We start from the raw sequence: 21526 nt of genomic DNA, 5'->3' as shown, positions 1-21526 counted from the left end.
GTGCCAGACCGAAACTCTCTTTCAAATTTGAAGAAGAAGCCTTCAGAAAGCTTTAGAGAGTATGCTATTAAGTGGCGTGAACAGGCATCGAGAGTGAAGCCTCCCATGGATGAAGTGGAAATGGTCACTACCTTTCTCCAGGCTCAAGAGTCTGACTATTTCCAGAACATGATGTCGGCCATGGGTAAGCCATTCGCGGAAGCGATCAAGATTGGAGAGATGGTGGAGAACGGTTTGAAAACGGGAAGGATTTTGAGTCAAGCAGCCATAAGGGCAACCTCCTAGGCCGTCCAAAGTGGGTCTGGAGGAACAACAAGGGGGAAGAAGAAAGAAGAAACGACTATGGCAGCCTCTGAAGCAAGGGAGTATCGTTATCCCAGGCCCCATTTTCCGGGAAGAGCCCCACAACACTATTACCCCCATTCAAATTCGGCATATGCTCATCAACCTTATATGGTCATGAATGCCCAACCTTATAACCATCCACCACAACAAGCCAACCGAGGCCCAGCTCCACCTCCCAGAAATCAGCCTCACTACCGCAACCACTATAACCCACAACCCCCGCAGAATAACTACCGCCCCCAAGAGCCACCTCGACGGCGGACTTTCACGCCCATCGGTGAGCCATACTCAACTTTGTTCCCAAAGTTGGTCCAGTTGGGTTTCTTGCAACCTATCCCTCAAACAAGGCAAAACCCGACATCTCCTTCTTACAAAGCCGGAGTCAGATGCGCCTATCATTCAGGGGCCGAGGGACATGATACAAACGACTGCTGGTCATTGAAAAGAGTGGTCGAAAATTTGATAGAGCAGGGGAAAATAGTGCTAAGGGACGAGGAGATCCGAATGTAACAAACAATCCATTGCCCGCTCACAATAATGGGCCGTTGATCGGCATGATTTGTGAAGACAAAGAGTTCGACCCTGCTTTAAAAGCCATAATTGCCATTGTCGACACAGGGAAGAGGCCTGAAATAGACCAAAAATCAGAAAAAGGGGAGGAGGCCAAGGTCGCAGAGAGCAAGTCTGAAAAGAAGGTGGAAAAAAAAGTGGTACCAGCAAAGGGCGGAGTTCTTTACGTACCGCGAGGTCAAGCTGAGAAGACGCAGAGATCCGGGATCAAAAAGACAAAACCTATGTATGTGCCAAAAGGGGCCTATGTGGTCCGGGGGACGATTCAACCACCTCGGCTGAATGAGCCAGTGGTTATCGGACGCGTGCCACAAAAGCCAATGACCAACCCGACCACAGTGCCGTGGAATTATCAAAAGACCTTGGTGATGTACAAAGGAAAAGAGGTCGTGGGAGAACTTCCGGAAAATACTTTCATTAGAGGGTACTCAAATACCCAAGAACTGAACAACGCCACACAAAGGCGCTTTCCTCCGAAGAAGCCTGTGAGTGTTGAAGAGGCGGAAGTGTTCTTCCAACAAATGAAGATGCCGGATTACGAAGTGATAGATCAGCTGCGCAAGCACCCTGAGCAGGTGTCCATGCTATCATTATTGACAAGGTCGGCGAGCATCAAAAGATCTTACTAAAGACCCTGAATGAGGCATATGTGCCGGTTGAAACCTCGGTTGAACAATTAGAGCGGATGACAGAAAGATTCTTCGCCGTCAACCAAATCTCCTTCAGCGAGAAAGATCTACCCCCGGAAGGAGCAGCACACAACAAGGCTTTGCATTTAACAGTCAAATGCGAGGACTACTATGTCAAGTGAGTAATGTTGGATGGAGGTTCAGGCGTTGACATTTGCCCGCTCTCCACGCTACAGAGAATGGAAATTGGGACCGGAAGAATCCGACCCAACAATGTCTGCGTAAGAGCTTTCGATGGTATCAAGAGAGACACCATGGGAGAAATAGACCTACTGCTGGTCATAGGACCAGTCGAATTTCGAGTCACTTTCCAAGTGATCGACATGGACACATCTTACAATTTCCTCCTTGGCAGGCCTTGGATCCATGCGGCAGGAGCCGTGCCTTCTACTCTTCACCAGATGGTGAAGTTCGAGTATGAAGACCAAGAGATCGTGGTCCATGGGGAAGACGAACATGCCATTTATCGGGACCCATCCATCCCGTATCTTGAACCAAGAGAAGGGAGCGAGCATACGGTCTATCAAGCTTTCGAGGTGGTATTGGCAGAGCAGCACGAAGAGGGAGTACCTTGCCCCCAGCCTTTCTTGTCTAACGCTTCGGTTATGGTGGCCAAAGAGATGATCCGACACGGATTTAGGCCAGGGAAGGGGCTTGGACGAACCCTTCAGGGAATGACGGAACCCATTACTTTACCAGTCATCAAGAAACCTTTTGGACTAGGTTTCAAACCTACTCCAGCAGACGAAAAATGGGCAAAGAAAAGGAGAAATGAGGGCTGGAAGTTGCCTCAACCACTGCCGGATTTACATGCGACTTTCGTCAGGCCAAGGTACGCTGAAGAAGAAGATGATGAGGTCTTCACAGCTGAGGAAATCGAGGAAATATGTGGGACAATGAGGGAGATGCTCTACGAGGTCCACATGGTTCAACCAGGCGAAGGCACGAGCACTGCTGAGATGATGTACATGGGGCCAAACGCCAAACTCCAAAATTGGGAGATCACGCCATTCCCAACTAGACGGAAGTCCGGGTAGACCTGTCCTGCCACCTTTCCTGTATCACAAGTTATCTCCGGGACATGACTTGAACGTTTTCTTCTTTTCAATTGTTGTTCCTAGTTGTAAACGTTGTTGTCTTCCAATTTTCCAAAGAAAATATACAAAAAAAAATCATCATTGCTTTCCTATTATTTCTTTGTTCTGATTTTTATTAGTTTTCCTTTCATCTTCCTTTTCAGTCCTAATAATGCGGCTTTAAATATGACATGCTCGCGGACTTCACGCCCAGATCACAATGAGCTATTTAACTGCGAATTAATGAACCCAGAACCAGAATATGATGCAGAAGAGGCTTTTAGGGAGATAAACCGAGAGTTGGAATATTTTGAGAATAAACCTAAGCCGAATCTAAATGACACTGAACCGGTAAATTTAGGAACCCCGGAAGAAATCCGGGAGACCAAGATAAGCATTCACACGGACAAGAAAACGAGAGAGGCGATAATTCAACTTCTTTTCGAATTCAAAGACGTGTTTGCTTGGTCATATGATGACATGCCGGGACTAGGTGTCGATCTAGTGGTTCACAAATTGCCGATTCATCCTGATTGTCCTCCGGTTCAACAAAAGCAACGAAAGTTCAAAATCGAGGTCAGTGACAAAATTAAAGAGGAGATCACCAAGCAACTGAAAACAGGAGTGATCCGGGTAGTCCAATATACAACATGGTTGGCGAATGTGGTTCCAGTACCGAAAAAGGACGGGAAAACTCGGGTATGTGTAGATTACCGAGATCTGAACAGAGCAAGTCCCAAAGATAATTTCCCGCTGCCCAACATCCACATCCTCGTTGATAATTGTGCCAAACACGAGATACAGTCTTTTGTAGATTGTTATGCTGGGTATCATCAGTACTGATGGATGAAGAGGATGCCGAGAAAACCGCTTTCACCACGCCTTGGGGCACCTACTGTTATCGGGTCATGCCATTTGGTCTAAAGAATGCTGGGGCTACTTACATGAGGGCCATGACCGCCATTTTCCATGACATGATGCATCAGGAAATAGAGGTGTACGTGGACGATGTAATAGTCAAGTCCAGGACGCAGGATAATCACATCCAAGACTTGAGGAAATTCTTCGAGAGGCTAAGGAAGTATGACTTGAAGCTAAATCCAGCCAAATGCGCTTTCGGAGTTCCGTCGGGTAAACTTTTGGGTTTCATCGTAAGCAGGAGAGGTATCGAGCTAGATCCGACTAAGATAAAATCTATCAAAGATCTACCTCCCCCGAGAACGAAGAAAGACGTGATGAGTCTTTTGGGCAGGCTGAACTACATCAGTCGATTTATTGCCCAGCTGACAAGCACGTGTGAGCCCATATTCAAGTTGTTAAGAAAAGATGCGGCGATTAAGTGGACAACGGAGTGTCAAGAAGCCTTTGATAAAGTCAAAGAGTACCTTTCGAATCCCCCAGTCTTGGTCCCTCCAGAACCAGGGAGGCCACTTTTCTTGTATCTGACAGTCTTGGAGAACTCTTTTGGCTGCGTCCTCGGGCAACACGACGTAACCGGGAAAAGGGAGCAGGCGATCTACTACCTGAGCAAGAAATTCACCAGCTACGAGGCCAAATACACTCTGTTGGAAAAGACATGCTGCGCTCTCACATGGGTTGCTCAAAAGCTGAGGCATTATCTCCAAGCCCACACTACATTCCTCATAAGCAGGTTGGATCCCTTGAAATATATATTTCAGAAACCAATGCCTACTGGGAGACTGGCTAAATGGCAAATCTTGCTTACGGAATTCGACATAGTTTATGTCACTCGCACGACAATGAAAGCCCAGGCGTTAGCAGATCATTTGGCCGAAAACCCGGTCGATGAGGAATACCAGCCATTAGATACTTACTTTCCAGATGAAGAGGTAAACACCGTAGAAGTGATCTCGGAGGAAGCTCATGTTTGGAAGATGTTCTTTGACGGAGCCGTGAACGCCAAGGGTATAGGGATTGGGGCAATTTTGATCTCACCTGCCGGTCAGCATTATCCCGCCACAGCTAGACTTCGTTTCTTCTGCACAAATAATACAGCTGAATATGAAGCCTGCATTATGGGCATACATATGGCAATCGATCAGGATGTCAAAGACTTACTGATTATGGGAGATTCTGACCTGATCATCCGGCAAGTTCAAGGCGAGTGGGAAACTCGGGATGTCAAGCTTATCCCATACCGACAACATGTAGAGGACCTCAGCAAGCGCTTTACCTCAATAGAGTTCAGGTATATTCCGAGGTGTCACAATGAACTGGCAGATGCACTTGCTACTCTGGCTTCTATGCTACCCTACCCGGGCAACGCCCACGTCGATCCTTTGGAAATCCAAATCAAGGAAAGACACGGTTACTGCAGTGTAATCGAGGCGGGATCAAATACGCAGCCTTGGTACCATGACATCAAGAGGTTCCTGAAGACGCAAGAATACCCCGAGCACGCTACTGGAGATCAAAAGAGGACCATTAGGCGACATGCAAGTGGTTTCTTTTTGAGCGATGAATTGTTATATAAGAGGACTCCGGACCTCAATCTCTTAAGATGTGTCGATATCGAGGAAGCGAGAAAGATCATGCACGAAGTACACGCAGGTGTGTGCGGACCTCACATGAACGGGTATGTCTTAGCGAAGAAAATCCTCCGAGCAGGTTATTACTGGATGACCATGGAAAAGGATTGCTTTAGTTTCGTTCGGAAGTGTCATCAGTGTCAGGTGCACGGTGATTTGATTCATGCACCTCCCACGGAACTGCATCCCATGTCCGCACCATGGCCATTTGTCGCCTGGGGCATGGACGTCATTGGACCGATTGAACCAAAGGCCTCAAACGGACACAGGTTTATACTAGTTGCCATAGACTACTTTACGAAATGGGTAGAGGCTGTCACTCTCAAGTCGGTCACCAAGAAAGCTGTAGTGGATTTTGTACACTCAAATCTTATATGTCGCTTCGATATTCCTGCGACTATCATTACAGATAATGCGGCAAACTTGAACAGTCACTTGATGGGAGATGTGTGTGAGCAATTCAAGATAACACACAGGAATTCCACTCCTTATCGGCCAAAAGCCAATGGTGCTGTGGAAGCTGCAAATAAAAACATCAAGAAGATTTTGAGGAAGACAATACAAAGTTCCCGACAGTGGCATGAGCAGTTACCTTTTGCATTATTGGGGTACCGCACTACGGTACGCACATCGGTGGGAGCGACTCCTTATCTTTTGGTTTATGGGACCGAGGCTGTAATACCGGCAGAGGTAGAAATTCCTTCGCTTCGAATCATTGTCGAAGCAGAAATCGAGGACAGCGAGTGGGTTAAGACTCGGTTAGAGCAATTGACGTTGATTGATGAAAAGCAGATGGCTGCAGTTTGTCATGGACAGTTATACCAACGAAGGATGGCCCGTGCTTACAACAAGAAAGTCCGACCCCGGAATTTCGAAGTAGGTCAGCTGGTACTGAGGCGTATTCTGCCGCATCATGAAGAAGCAAAAAGAAAGTTTGCCCCAAATTGGAAAGGCCCATACATCGTAAGGAAAATATTGCCAAGAGGAGCATTGTATTTAGGTGATCTCGAAGGAAATGACCCCGACACAGCAGTAAATGCAGATGCGGTCAAGAGGTACTACGTCTAAATCATACTCCAATAGTCCTGACACGTTGAAAATGGCGAAGGTGTTTATTCCCCACTACTCCCCCCCCCAAAAAAAAAAATAACTACCCAATTCTCTCTACCAACTTTTGAGCCGCTTACAAAACAAAAAAAAAGAAGAAGAAAAACAAAACAAACATTGATTGAGGCCTGAACTACGTTTGACTTGATTCCGAATGGATACGTAGGCAGCCTCTCCTTGAGGTTCAGTCACACCAACAATAAAATCCCATTCACCCTGAAATTGAAACTGGGGCACGTCGAGCAGTTTAGGAGTTAGTATCATCTACCTCTCTTTACCAAGCACAAGCCTTCAAATCAATTACCAAATATGATGGGGAACCAATAAACGTCACAAATGGAGACCAGCACATTCTGAATCGAGAGAGATAAAATGAGAGAGTCTCGGCGGTGAAAACCTTCAGGCACCACGAGGCGACGGGAGTAGAGAAACCAAAATGAGAGAGCTTGTTTAGTAAAAACTCGCAAAGAGTGCTGTCAAGCGATGACAGGAAGAGAAATGAGAGAGGTCAGCCAGCGAAAACCCGCAAAGGGCGCTGTTGGCCGAAAGGGAATGACGCCACCCCAAGAAGGTCTCGGCAAAGTTCCACCGGTTTTGGAATCACAGATCTGTTCTGGTTCAGGAAAACGCAAGCTTTTAGAAGGTCAAACGTCCAGTCCAAAAAGCATGTCATGTCATTTAAAGCCAGCGTTATCTTCCTCAGATAAGTCTTTCTCATCCCGAAAAGGGTATTCCTTTTCTGATTTGTTTTTCCCTTTCTTTGTTTTCTTTTCGAATCCCTTTCGCATTTTAACCCCGAGTTCAGGACACACCGGAAAGGACAGGTGGCAGGTTTGTTTGCACGGAATCCCGTCTCATGAGGGAAAGCACCTCATCTCGTTGATATGATTACCCAAGCATGATGAATCATGACGTTTGATGGTGTTCCGGAGTAAAGGAAAAAGAATGAAACCTTGGAATCTTCCCCAGCAAGTCCACCTTCGGACAAATCCCCACAGAGCCTCCCCCTGTACAAAACCCCACAGAGTTTCTCTTGTGTACAATCTCCCACAAAGTCTCCCCAGTATAAAAGAAAAAAAATAATAAAAAAAAAAAAATCCCCGTTGGAATTTCATCAACACATCCCCAGCGAGTCCTTTTGTAAATATTCCCCAACAAGCTTACCCCAACAAACCCTGGGAAACCCGTTTTGAAATAAAAACCCAGCACACCCCATTGTACAGAATCCGCACAAAAGGATCCATTTTGTAAACATTTCCCCCACAGAGCGTTTTTTTTTGTATAAATTCCCACAGAACACCTCCAATGAAACCCCCGTTGAGAACCCTCAATCAAAACGAGACACAAAAAAAGGGGGCCTCACGAGGCAAATCATCACAGAATCCGGAAATACAAGCCTGAGCAGTCTAAAGGTTTCGCCATTCGAATCGAATCAATGGCGGGACTTCGCAACAGAAGTAAAGACGCAACGGAGCAATTGGGAACGATCAAGGTCACCGAACCAACCGTCATTTCCGAACTAACAATTGTTCTTTGTCTGAGAAGTTGAAACAGGTGTTAATCCAAGACAACCGTGCTAGAAGCAGGTGTCGCCCAAAGAAGAAGGTACACGGGTACAAGAAACATTTTGGCAATAAGGAATTCACTCAAAAGGTAAGTTCCCGCAAAACTCCCTTTTTCCTTCTATTAAAACGAGAAAACTCAAAAATAGGTCGTGTAGTATTCTCAAGCTTTATCCCCAGCCAATCAACATTAGGGTTTTAAACCCTAAACTGAATGTTCCTTTTAATCAGCATTAGGGTTTTAGACCCTAAACTGAATTTTTCTTTTAATTAGCCTTAGGGTTTTAAACCCTAAACTGAATTTTTCCTTTAGTCAGTATTAGGGTTTTAAACCCTAAACTGACCCTTTTCCTTTAATCAGCATTAGGGTTTTAAACCCTAAACTGAATTTTTTTCCGTTCAGCCAGCATTAGAGTTTTAAACTCTGAACTGAGCTTTTTCATGCAGTCAGCATTAGGGTTTTAAACCCTAAACTGAACTTTTTCCTTTCAGCCAACATTAGAGTTTTAAATTCTAAACTGAGCTTTCCATGCAATCAGCATTAGGGTTTTAAACCCTAAACTGAACCTTTTCCTTTCAGCCAGCATTAGAGTTTTAAACTCTAAACTGAGCTTTTTCATGCAGTCAGCATTAGGGTTTTAAACCCTAAACTGAACTTTTTCCTTTCAGCCAGCATTAGAGTTTTAAACTCTAAACTGAGCTTTCCATGCAATCAGCATTAGGGTTTTAAACCCTAAACTGAACCTTTTCCTTTCAGCCAGCATTAGAGTTTTAAACTCTAAATTGAGCTTTTCCATGCGATCAGCATTAGGGTTTTAAACCCTAAACTGAATTTTCCTTTTAGTCAGCATTAGGGTTTTAAACCCTAAACTGAACTTTTCCCTTTCAGCCAGCGTTAGAGTTTTAAACTCTAAACTGAGCTTTTCCATGCAATCAGCATTAGGGTTTTAAACCCTAAACTGAATTTTTCCTTTAATCAGCATTAGGGTTTTAAACCCTAAACTGAACCTTTTCCTTTCAGCCAGCATTAGAGTTTTAAACTCTAAACTGAGCTTTTCCATGCAATCAACATTAGGGTTTTAAACCCTAAACTGAATTTTTCCTTTAATCAGCATTAGGGTTTTAAACCCTAAACTGAATTCTTTTCCATTCAGCCAGCATTAGGGTTTTAAACCCTAAACTGAGCTTTTCCATGCAATCAGCATTAGGGTTTTAAACCCTAAACTGAATTTTCCTTTTAGTCAGCATTGGGGTTTTAAACCCTAAACTGAACTTTTCCTTTCAGCCAGCATTAGAGTTTTAAACTCTAAACTGAGCTTTTCCATGCAATTAGTATTAGGGTTTTAAACCCTAAACTGAATTTTCCTTTTAGTCAGCATTAGGGTTTTAAACCCTAAAATGAACTTTTCCCTTTCAGCCAGCGTTAGAGTTTTAAACTCTAAACTGAGCTTTTCCATGCAATCAGCATTAGGGTTTTAAACCCTAAACTGAATTTTTCCTTTAATCAGCATTAGGGTTTTAAACCCTAAACTGAATTCTTTTCCATTCAGCCAACATTAGGGTTTTAAACCCTAAACTGAGCTTTTCCATGCAATCAGCATTAGGGTTTTAAACCCTAAACTGAATTTTCCTTTTAGTCAGCATTGGGGTTTTAAACCCTAAACTAAACTTTTCCTTTTCAGCCAGCATTAGAGTTTTAAACTCTAAACTGAGCTTTTCCATGCAATCAGTATTAGGGTTTTAAACCCTAAACTGAATTTTCCTTTTAGTCAGCATTAGGGTTTTAAACCCTAAACTGAACTTTTCCCTTTCAGCCAGCGTTAGAGTTTTAAACTCTAAACTGAGCTTTTCCATGCAATCAGCATTAGGGTTTTAAACCCTAAATTGAATTTTCCTTTTAGTCAGCATTAGGGTTTTAAACCCTAAACTGAACTTTTTCCTTTCAGCCAGCATTAGAGTTTTAAACTCTAAACTGAGCTTTTCCATGAAATCAGCATTAGGGTTTTAAACCCTAAACTAAATTTTCCTTCTAGTCAGCATTAGGGTTTTAAACCCTAAACTAAACTTTTTCCTTTCAGCCAGCATTAGAGTTTTAAACTCTAAACTGAGCTTTTCCATGCAATCAGCATTAGGGTTTTAAACCCTAAACTGAATTTTCCATTTAGTCAGCATTAGGGTTTTAAACCCTAAACTGAACTTTTTCTTCCAACCAGCATTAGGGTTTTAAACCCTAAACTGAGCTTTTCCATGCAATCAGCATTAGGGTTTTAAACCCTAAACTGAATTCTTCCTTTGTTCGGCGTTAGGGTTTTTAAACCCCAAACTGAACCTCTCCCCAGCTAGCCGGTGTTAGGGCTCCAGCCCTGAACTGAACATGTATATCCTCTTTCATCAATTTTATGAACTTCCTGGTGAATAATTAACGAAATTTTCCTAGTGAAACTGGGGCAGAAAATTTCGTTCGTTTGTTTGTTTTCTCCCGCAGGTCTGACCTCGAGACACATGGATCGAAATGACCCACGAGATAAATCCCAGTTCGGAATCAAAGAAGAAGAAAGACAAAAGAAGATATCCCGAGATATCAGAGTAAAGGGAAAGCAGATCGACTCCAACATTTGACTAAGGTCCTGAACTCTGCCAGTCACATTTTATTCGGTATCCCGGAGATTAAACAAGTCGCCGCAACTCGCAAGCATCAAGATTCAGATCAGAGTCTACAAGCAGAATCAGCTAAGACCCAAGATCAAGTCGTAAAAGAATCATAGATAGGAATCTTGTAACTAGCAGTTGACATACATATAAGTAGTTAGTTCAGTTTCTAATTTTCGTTTGGTTGTAATAAGGCGGTCAGTGACGTAGCAGTGACAACAACAGCAGCAGTAGCAGCAAGCATTGCAATCCCATGGTAGTCCCAGCTACCAAAACTTCCCGAACTACATTGACCTGATTCCTATTTAGCCCAGGATATGTAGGAAACCTTTGAAGCAAGATTCGGTCAGATCTTTTAAAAACATGCTTCATACGGAGTGGTCTATAGGCAAAAATCGCTCATACACGCTCACTTTATCTTTGCACGAAAACCCTTCGTGTTTCCGAATAAAGAGGGGCAGCTGTGAGCACGTGATTTTTGTTTCGCACGACAATCGCTCCAAAAGGAAATAAAAAATAATAATTGGCCCTGCTGTACAAATTTTGGATTTCTGTGCGACACCTTGTTAATTTATTTGTGACTTCGGCCGATTTTTATTTATTTACTTTATTAAAACAAAATTCAAAAAATATATGTGTCCTGCATAATTCGAACCGTAATCTGGTCGTTGAATAAGAAAATCACGAATGGGCATCTTCGTCCGTGATTTTATTTTGATTAACTTTACCTGTTTTGAAATATTTTAGTGTGTGTGCAAATAATTGTATTGAGTGTGTGTTTAATTTTAATTTGATTTTTTGGCTTAGTTTTAAAATAAATAAGAAAAAAAAAGAAAAAAAATATATATTGAAAGGACCCCTTTCCCTCCCGGACTTGGGCCAATTTTAACAAAATTGGCCCAAACAAACAGCCCAAAACCAAGACCTGCCCGGTCCAACACCACCTGATGCCCAGAGAATCCAAACGACGTCATTTTGGTACAGGTTGATCTGGGCCGTTGATCTCAAATTGATCAACGGCCAAGATCACATTTCCTATACCCACGAACAGAACCCGACCCGTTTCCACCCGGACCAACCCGAACCCCCTTTAGTTGAAACGACATCGTTTCCCCGAGGCCTTTAGATCCAAGCCATTGATTCCAGTTAATCCGATGGTTGAGATCAGCCGCCTATTCCATATATAAGCCTATAACCTTACCCTGCCCCCCATCAGATACCCCAGCTCCCGTCTTCAACCTCATCCCCATCAAACCCTAGAGCCGCCCCTGTATCCTCCACCATGAAAACCGGCGGCATGGACGCCGGTGACCTTCCCCTTAACACCCTAGAACCCCCTTGCCATCCTGAGCATGAATCCATTAACCCTGTAGTTCGAATCCCTCCCCACCTTCTCGAATCTTCATTTGAAGGTTCGAGTCAAAACTCGATCTACACGGTTCAACCCTAGCTTCACACCAGATACTCACCAGACCCCCTCGTGACCAAACCATACTTGGTTTGGTCCGAATCTGATCAGGGAAGCCTGAATCCCAGATCTAAATTTGAAAGGTTTTGTGTCCTTCGTCACTGGTTCATACCGGTTCAACCGAAGAGATTAAGGTCTAATGGACTTCAATCAAAGTGTTTCTCATCTGAGAAACACTTCGATTAAAGTCCATTCAGCCTTAAGAAAGTTTGTCCAAATCCAAGTTCAAACTGTTAAACTTTTCAAGTTTTAAGGTAAGTCTGCTTTCTTTTCCTTTATTTGTTTTTAGTCCGTATGATTTGTTTTAAAAGACTGTTCATATTTGTTTTAATTTTTATCAACTTTTGTTTGTCCACTTTGTTTGAACATCTGTGTTTGTCTGAATCCCTCTCCTCCTATTCTGATACGGCATGCGTATTGGTTGTATTCCAATTTGTACTGACTAACTGATTCCTCGAAGTACCATTCTATTTTAATCAGTATAAGTCGAGTCATGTGTCCCATACTTCTGAATGTCTGATTTTTGGCTACGATTGTGTACGTTAATGCTAATATAGTCGAGTCGACATGAACAACTATCTGAGCATAGCAAATCGATTTGCTTTTGTCGAACATTTTTTGAATCAATTGAGAAACAATTTTGTTTACTTATAGCTGTTGATTTGGATCAGTAATGTAAAAGGGATGTTTGGTTTAAATGCTGAATTGGAGGGCATGTGCACTCTTGCACAGCATTTGCATTAGTGCACCTCATGTGCATTGGTGCACCTCATGTGCTTTGTGCACAACCTGTGGCCTGCATAAAGGTCCTTGTTTAATTTTAAAATGGTTTGACAGCATATGCTGTCAACATATCCTACTGCCCATACTTGCTTTTAGTTAAATAAAATGGAAAAGCTAAATCTGCCAAGGAATGATGGGGTTTTTATACCTAATTAACTAAAGTGGAACTGAAAAGTTTAAAGGCACATGGGAGGGGTATGGTAATAGTCTGAACAGGCTGTTTAATAGGGATAGTGTTGAGGCCTATAAGAGGGGGAGGTGAGGAGTTTAAGGGGGGACTGGATTTTCTGAAGGTAAAAAGAGAAAAAAAAAGGAGACACACACACTGTGAAGATAGAAAGAAAAGAGAGAGTTGACAGGAATAGAAAGAGAGCAAGAAAGAGAGAAAACATATTAAGAAATCAAAAACTTGGTCTTGTTTGTCTGAAGTTCATTTATTGTCAATACGTTAGGCAGTGTTCTTTCTTCTAAATTTCAATCAAGATTATTGTTAGTGTTCTGCTACATTTGGTATATTCCGGAATTGGACTGTCTGGAGTATCGCACTGTGTGCTGTTTCATCGAGTTGTTTCTCCTTCAACTCTAGTTCCACCTCGCAACAGAATCCTTTCTGTTGTGCTGCTCTGATTGCTGCTGCTATCTTGCTCGCTATTGCTGCTACATTTTTGTCCTGCTGCTACTTTTAATTCTGCCTTTTTGCTGCTGCTGATTCCCATCTTCTTCTTCTTCTCCGTTGCACTTTCAGCATTTTCAGATACACATTTCAAGTCCCATATTGATGTAATTGGAACAGTTTGAAAGCATGAAATGAAAAAGGTTGAAAAAGTTCAAGCATTTGCCGTAATATTCATAGTACATTAACAGGCCTTGTGGAAATTGATTTAGCTTATGTTTCAATAGTTTAAAAGAGTATACTGATAGCCGACTGAGTTTCACCTCTTTGTATTTGAGCTCGACAATTGTCTGTTAGTATAAGTATGCATATTTCGACTTTACACAATACTGTTTTCTGTTTCATTTAGTTTTTTTTTCTAGTAAGACTAGTCCATATAAGTTTGGTCAAGTTCAATACAAGAAATGCTCAGATTAAACGTTGTATTTCGCTAACTCGTATATGATTCCTTGTCAAATTAAAGCATTTTACTTCGCCAGTTATCCTTTAACCTAGTTCAAATAAGTTCAGTTAAGTTCAAATTAAGAAATGTTCGGATTAAGTATTGCATTTCATCTATCTCATATGTAATCTTTTATTCGACCAAATCATTTTCGTAAAAGGCATGACATTTTTTACTTTAAAAGTAATCAATCAAAAATTGACAGGAGTTTGGTTTAAGCTGAAGTATATACTTCAATTAGCACACACACTTTCCTTTCTTCTATCTCTGGAAATAAAAATAATAGAAATGTAGTCACTGTAGGATACCTTTCTAAAAATAATAAGACAAGCCTCGCCGAATAAAAAGGCAAATTGCGGGGCCCTCGATAATTGGTCATAATAAATACTTAGAATTTGGGACGGGCTGTTTAGTGAATTCCACTGCCCTCCCCGAAGACAATAACGCGTTAGATTCTCTAGGCGCGACTTAATCAAATTACATTTTTAAATTCGGGTGCGCATTTATGTGACCCAAATTCAAATCTCAACGGAGTCGAAATGTGTTAACAACTACGGGTGCATTGATTGTGACGTGGTTCGAGATACATTTTCACGACGTTGCAATTCTATAAAAAATAAAAATGATAATAATAAAAGCGGTTAAAACTCAATAAAAGCACATAAGTCACAACATATATTTAAATCAGATATTTAGCCATTATAACAACTTAAGCGACCGTGCTAGAACCACGGGATTCGAGGGTTCCTAACACCTTCCCTCGGGTCAACAGAATTCCTTACTCAGAATTTCTGGTTCGCAGACTTCATTTGGAAAAGTCGAAAATTTCCTCGATTTGGGATTCAAGATAAACCGGTGACTTGGGACACCAAAAGCCAAACCTTTCCCAAGTGGCGACTCTGAATTAAATAAATAATCCCATTTCGAATATTGTCACTTAAATTGGAAAAACTCCACCCGCGCATTTTAACCCTTCGGGGCCGGGCGCGCAAAAAGGAGGTGTGACAGCTCTGGCGACTCTGCTGGGGACGAACCCAGAATCTCTGGTTCAGGGTTCAAGAATTCGAGCTTAGAATAACTGTTATATTTGGCTTTATTATCTGATCTTTATTACATATTTTTGCATAACGTGCTAAATATTGTCTTTTACCGCTTTGATATTATCTGAACTGTATATAAACTATGCCGAAACCTTTCTCTCTTCACCTCCGGGGAGAAGCTCGCTGGTCGAGACTCCCTATTCTGTTAGTGTCAATACCCGAAATAAGAAAGAGGACGGATAAGTTACGAAGCCGGACGGCCTTTTGGTTCCCGGTAAGTTGCCCCTCCTCGACTCGAGTTGTCCGCTCGGGTACACAGTCTAGAACAAATACCAAGGTTTAAACCTAGTATAACTCGACTTCATGCCGGATCCCTAGTAGGAACGCTTATTTGCATCATGTTGCATTCGACTTAGGGGGCTCAACACAGGGGTTGGGTCCGTCTAGGACAAGCAACCAGAAATGAAAAGGCCACCCTGCTGCATCTTATTTGTTTTGCGCATTTATTTGCTTCGGTTCCGCATGTTGATCGGTTTCTAAAAAAAAGAAAAATAGCAGCGTAGGGAGATAATTACTTATTTTGGAAAAATAAAACCAATGTCCAAGTAGTGTCGAAACCTCGTCGGAATTTTTCTAAAAAAAAAAGAAAAAAAATAAAACCAAAAGTTGCCTTTTAGTCTGATAAAAAAAAACATATAAAAATTGTTTCTTTTCTTTTAAGAAAAAAAGGGTATTTATTTAAAAAAAAAATAAAAAAAAATGGAAAACTCATAATTCAAAAATGTGTTGTTTCTTTTGTAATACCCTTTTATAAATTCGGACTAATAGTCCAAATAGTGCAAAAAAAAACAAAAAAAAAATATTTTTTTTAGTATTTATCTTTCTCCAAAAACAATAAAAATGCTTATTCTTGATTACTAGGTTTATTTAATTTTCTCTATGACCGAACTACGCCGGTTTGATTCTCGCACGGGGTGAGATACGTAGGCAACCCTCGGCGGGTCCAACCTCCCGTTTTCAAAAAAAAATCTAGATAATTTTAATTTTTTGAGTTTAATAAAGTTTATCGCCTTAAATAAATGTGCAGGATGAGCACGATACAAAATGAATCGTTTTCAATAATGACCAAGATCCCTTTTGAGTTGCGATTATGGTGGAACGACTTAGGCAAAGAAGGGCAAGGCAAAGTGAGGAAATATCTGAAAAATCTCCCGGATTTACTAGACATTCAGCCTCGGGGTGATATTATCAGATCATTGGTCACTTACTGGGACTCGGCGCACAATGTATTCCATTTTTCAGACTTCGAACTCACCCCGACGCTGGAGGAAATAGCGGGATACATTGGGGGTGATGAAGCTCCGTTAAGGTTCAAGTACTTGATTGCACCTAGAGCCGTCACGGTACACCGATTTTTGGACTTTCTGAAAATACCCCGAACATTTCACCATCCAGATCTTGCCAAAGGCTTCTGCAGTCTCCATCTCATGTATGCTAGATACGGTCATGAGGGTGGGTTCAATAAGCCGGATTTCAAACTATGTAGTAAAGGCAACCGACAAAAATGGGACGAACACAGGCAATTGGCTTTCATGACGGCTTTCTTAGGTCTTATAGTGTTCCCAAGGAAGGACGGCAACATCGATCTAAGAATAACTGGGGTTGTCAGTACTTTGCTTACCCAAGAAAAAAGTACTCTGGCGCCTATGATTATGGCTGACATTTTCCAGGCTCTCACTGTTTGTCGAGCCAGGGGTGACTTCTTCGAAGGATGTAACCTACTGTTGCAAGTATGGATGACCGATCATTTATGTCATCGCTCCTCACTTGTGGGTTATGGTTCGCCAGAGAAAACTTGTATTGGAGAATTCTACACGAGAATCAAAGGGCTCAATTTACCTGAGGGAGTCACATCATGGACCTCATTTCTCCGAACTCTCACTGCCAGCCAAATCCAATGGACGCTCGGATGGTCACCTATCGAGGAAATCATATACATGCCAGCAACCCGGCCTCACTTTCTGTTGATGGGACTGAAAAGTATCCAACCCTATGCAAATTACATTTTTAAATTCAGGTGCGCATTTATGTGACCCAAATTCAAATCTCAACGGAGTCGAAATGTATTAACAACTACGGGTGCATTGATTGTGACGTGGTTCGAGATATATTTTCACGACGTTGCAATTCTATAAAAAATAAAAATGATAATAATAAAAGCGGTTAAAACTCAATAAAAGCACATAAGTCACAACATATATTTAAATCAGATATTTAGCCATTATAACAACTTAAGCGACCGTGCTAGAACCACGGGATTCGAGGGTGCCTAACACCTTCCCTCGGGTCAACAGAATTCCTTACTCAGAATTTCTGGTTCGCAGACTTCATTTGGAAAAGTCGAAAATTTCCTCGATTTGGGATTCAAGATAAACCGGTGACTTGGGACACCAAAAGCCAAACCTTTCCCAAGTGGCGACTCTGAATTAAATAAATAATCCCATTTCGAATATTGTCACTTAAATTGGAAAAACTCCACCCGCGCATTTTAACCCTTCGGGGCCGGGCGCGCAAAAAGGAGGTGTGACAGTACCATTACACAATCCCGACGATTGATCTATATTTCTTAACAACATCATAGGAACACCTACCTTCAAAGTGATAGAGTGATTTGGAATACCTGAACATTTAATACTATTTAGGAATTCAGGTGTATGTACATGTTCCAAAGATGTAAATGCATGATCAGACATACAAATTGTATCCGAACTTAAATATGATTTATCCTGGCTATTGTTGAGAGAAACCATGTAATCATTCACCGATTCCATCATCTGAAGTGTTGGTGCAACAATTGCTCTTTCTTGAAGGTATTTTATATCTGTGAAATGTCTCAAGAAATCAGAATATGTACTTTCTACAATTCCAGATATTGGATCATCACAATTATGTATGAGAAGATCGTCGGGTATTTCTACTTTCTCAATGCCATCAATGGAACATCCAATATTTCCATCACCTATTGCCAAGATCCAATCAGAAAATTGTTTTAAATCATCCAAATCTGCACCAGATCTATTTTCTTGCAATCTCATATTTGTTGTTACCTTTAAAATCTGACAGTGGGGCCACAAATATGAAGAATTTAGAGTTGCTTTAACAATCTCTTGCCTAGTACCTTTTATAATTACAGGCAAAATTTGTCTAAAGTCACCTCCAAGAACAATTGTTTTACCTCCAAATGGCCGATCTAAATTTGACGGATCTTTAAATCTTAGAATATCTCTAAGAGTTTGATCAAGAGCTTCAAAACAGTATTTATGCATCATTGGTGCCTCATCCCAAATGATCAATTTTGCCTTCACAATCAACTTTGCTAAAGGACTACCTTGTTTTATATTGCATGTTGAATCTTCAGTTGGATTTAGAGGGATCGCAAATCTTGAATGTGCAGTTTGACCTCCTGGTAACAAAAGAGAAGCAATACCACTTGAAGCAACATTTATCACTATATCGCCTTTAGATCGTACGCCAGAAGACAATGTTTTCCAGATAAAAGTTTTGTCAGTTCCTCCATGACCATATAAAAAGAATAACCCTCCTTTGTCTTCAATCACTGCAAATCTGATTTTATCATAAACAGACTTTTGCTCGACTGTTAATTTCATTATTAATTGTTCATGCTCTTGTGTCAAAGAGCGCCTATTATAGCGCAATTCCTCATTAATTAGTCTGTTAGCACCATCAAATTCTTCCTCATTGTAATATGGTCTTGGCATTGTCGGAAAATCGTTAAAACTTTTTCCACAACTTTTTAAAATATTGTCCAGCTTTTTCAAGCAACGATTTTTCAATTCATCATCTGTTAACTCTGCCGCTGCATGACATAAAAATGTTAAAGTTCAAAATAAAATATATACTCATATTTAAAACTCAACCATGTAGTTTTATGTATATATAGGTTGTTTGCTTTTGCATACAGATCATTAATTTGTTATAGAATAACATGTCTAAGCATAAATCTAGAGTACTATATTTTAGTTCTTTTAACTACATGTATTACAATAACTCAAAAGAAAAAGCTGAAATTTGTGATGTCGTTTAGAACATATAAAAACAAAATGTAGCGAGAAAAAATCGGTATTATAAAATTAATGAAATTGACTTTATCAATAGTTAAAAACAGAGAGTGGTCTTCATCTATATGAATACCAAATTCAACAAAGTAGAATATTATAGAAGTTATGAAGTATTAATATTTCTTCCTTGTTTAACATATAGCACTAAAAAAAAATTAATCTAATAATTTTATCTTTTAATACCTGGATTACTCAATAATGTTCTTTCTTCACGGAGAATATCTTCTGACAATAACTCCCACGATGATTGCCAAACAATTTCTGGTTGTGACATTGAATTTGATAACAATAACATGACAAATAACTGTCTTAGATAAGATGGCATGCCCCAAGTACTTGCCTCCTTTATAGCATCAACATACTCTTTGTCGTCATCCAACAACCTAAGTGCATAACATGCATCTCTAAAAGTAAGATAGTCATGATTGTTAATTCTTCTAAGTTGTTCATATGAAGTTGGACCTTTGATTACATTCAACAACAATCTAAGATAATATATCTCTCCACTTCCAGGAGTAACAAAGAAAATCCTCCCAATAGAAAATTCAGATTTTCTCCTCTTTTCCCATTTTTTTAATTTTTGGTTCCACCAAAATTTAAGAGGGAATTCTGCGTAAGTCAAATCTCTTGCTTCCGGAAAATTTTTGTTTGCCTCAAACCATCCCAAAAACATTGATTCCTTCACAGTTGGTCTATTGGCAACATTATCAATTGGATCATCATCAGAAAAAAATGACATTTCGTTCATTTGGAAGATGGAATGATAGTCTTTCCACTGATGGTTCTCTATGGTGAATAGGAAACTTAAATATTCTCCAAGTAGCTTCACATGGGGATATGTAGCGACAATCATAATACATGTTGATTTCATCAACGGTTGATGAACCATTGTCATGAGTACTTTGAGAAAAAGCAGCAGTTGCACGATCATGACCTTTATTGACATACTTAAATAAATATTTAATGGATCTTGTTTGATTGCACCACTCAACATTGATATGAGCACCATATTTTAATAATAAAAAGCGATTGTGTGGCACCACATACCTGTTATCCAAATCAATACCATTTTTCATAATTGTTCTACCATTATCCCTTCTTCTATAAACATGATACCCTTCTTCATCAACCGTTGTGGCCTCAACAAACTTTTTAGGAAAGTGCTTTGTACATCTACCATTCAGCATGCAAGGAGAAGATTTCCTAGCAGAACCACATGGGCCATGCATCATTAAATTTTTAACGGCATTGTAATAATTAGGATCATCCACTTTATCTGGTATTTCTGCCGAAATTATTCTATCAATATCTGATGCAGATGGAAATTTATTATGCTCGTGAAGAAAAAGTAAGATATGAGCATGAGGTAGTCCTCGTTTTTGGAACTCAATGGTATAAATCACTGCATTGGAAACTAAGCAAGTTTATTAAAAAAAACAATTATCTGATTCATATAAATTATCATGTTTATTTAAAATAAATTGTAAATGTTGTGTACCTACTTTTACTTGTCCAAAAACTTGATTATCTCTCAAATCCTTTATTAAGTGGTCCAATTTGATTTTGAACAACCTACTTAAAATGTCTGGACGATCTTCAAGATTCAAGTTTCTGCTCTCCACAAATCTAGTAATCTCTGGCCACTTAGGATTGCAAGTAAATGTGATAAAAAGATCAGGGTACCTGACCCATTTACATATTGCCATAGCATCTTGATAATTCTGAACCATATATCGTGCACCCCCTGTAAAGCTTGAAGGTAGAATTATCCTTTTACCTTGGGATGAAGGATCGATGTCACCATGCAAAATATCATCTGCTAGGACTTTATAAGAATCAACTCTTAATTGCTTTTGATGAGTCCTGATAAACTTCAACCGAGAAGATTCTATCATTGTATAACCATCAACTAAAAATTGCTGAAATAATCTTCCTGAAGACACAATGGTGGGAACTTCATCTTTTCTTTCCTGAATTCTATAAGCGAAAAATTCTCGCATGCTAACACATTGCCTTCCTCTCGATGATTCATCGCCATGACTTAAAGGAATATCCTCTCTGTATCCATCTTCACCATAAGGAAAAAACAAAGGATATTGTAGTCCTAAATATGCAGCATTTAGTTCATTTATCCTTTGTAGCTGTCCAAATTGTGTTTCTATAATGATATCACGATCACTTCCAGAAACTTCAAAATCACCAACCACCAAAGCAGCTACTTCTGGTATTGTTGGTAAGTTGTATCTTCTACCATCAGTACCTCTTTTCCCTATTAATCTGAGCTTAACATTGGAGTCTATATTCTCCTGGAATCGATCTCTGACCATCCTAAATGTCTTTGCCAAAACATTATTGTCATCAAGCGTTTGTTTTAGATCAGAAACAATTTCAGCATGAAGTTTATTAATATCTTGGCCACGACTGAAAAAATATA

At 40.5% G+C, this 21526-nt stretch overlaps 1 protein-coding gene across 1 annotated transcript in view; it reads right to left on the bottom strand.

Annotated features, from left to right (window-relative positions):
- LOC107787946 (uncharacterized) overlaps window positions 1-21526 on the bottom strand; it is a 33290-nt gene that overhangs the window by 11512 nt on the left and 252 nt on the right. Inside the window, exons 2-5 of the mRNA XM_075256431.1 lie at window positions 20591-21513; window positions 20140-20494; window positions 19276-19784; window positions 17605-18830 (exon numbers count right to left, since the gene is read on the bottom strand). Coding sequence (XP_075112532.1) covers window positions 17605-18830; window positions 19276-19784; window positions 20140-20494; window positions 20591-21513 — 3013 coding nt within the window. The remainder of the gene's footprint in view (window positions 1-17604; window positions 18831-19275; window positions 19785-20139; window positions 20495-20590; window positions 21514-21526) is intronic.

This window comes from Nicotiana tabacum, chromosome 6 (assembly GCF_000715075.1).
Source record: "Nicotiana tabacum cultivar K326 chromosome 6, ASM71507v2, whole genome shotgun sequence".
NCBI classification, from domain to species: domain Eukaryota; kingdom Viridiplantae; phylum Streptophyta; class Magnoliopsida; order Solanales; family Solanaceae; genus Nicotiana; species Nicotiana tabacum.
Note: the sequence above shows the minus strand (reverse complement) of the source record. Positions and strands in the feature narration are given on the sequence as shown.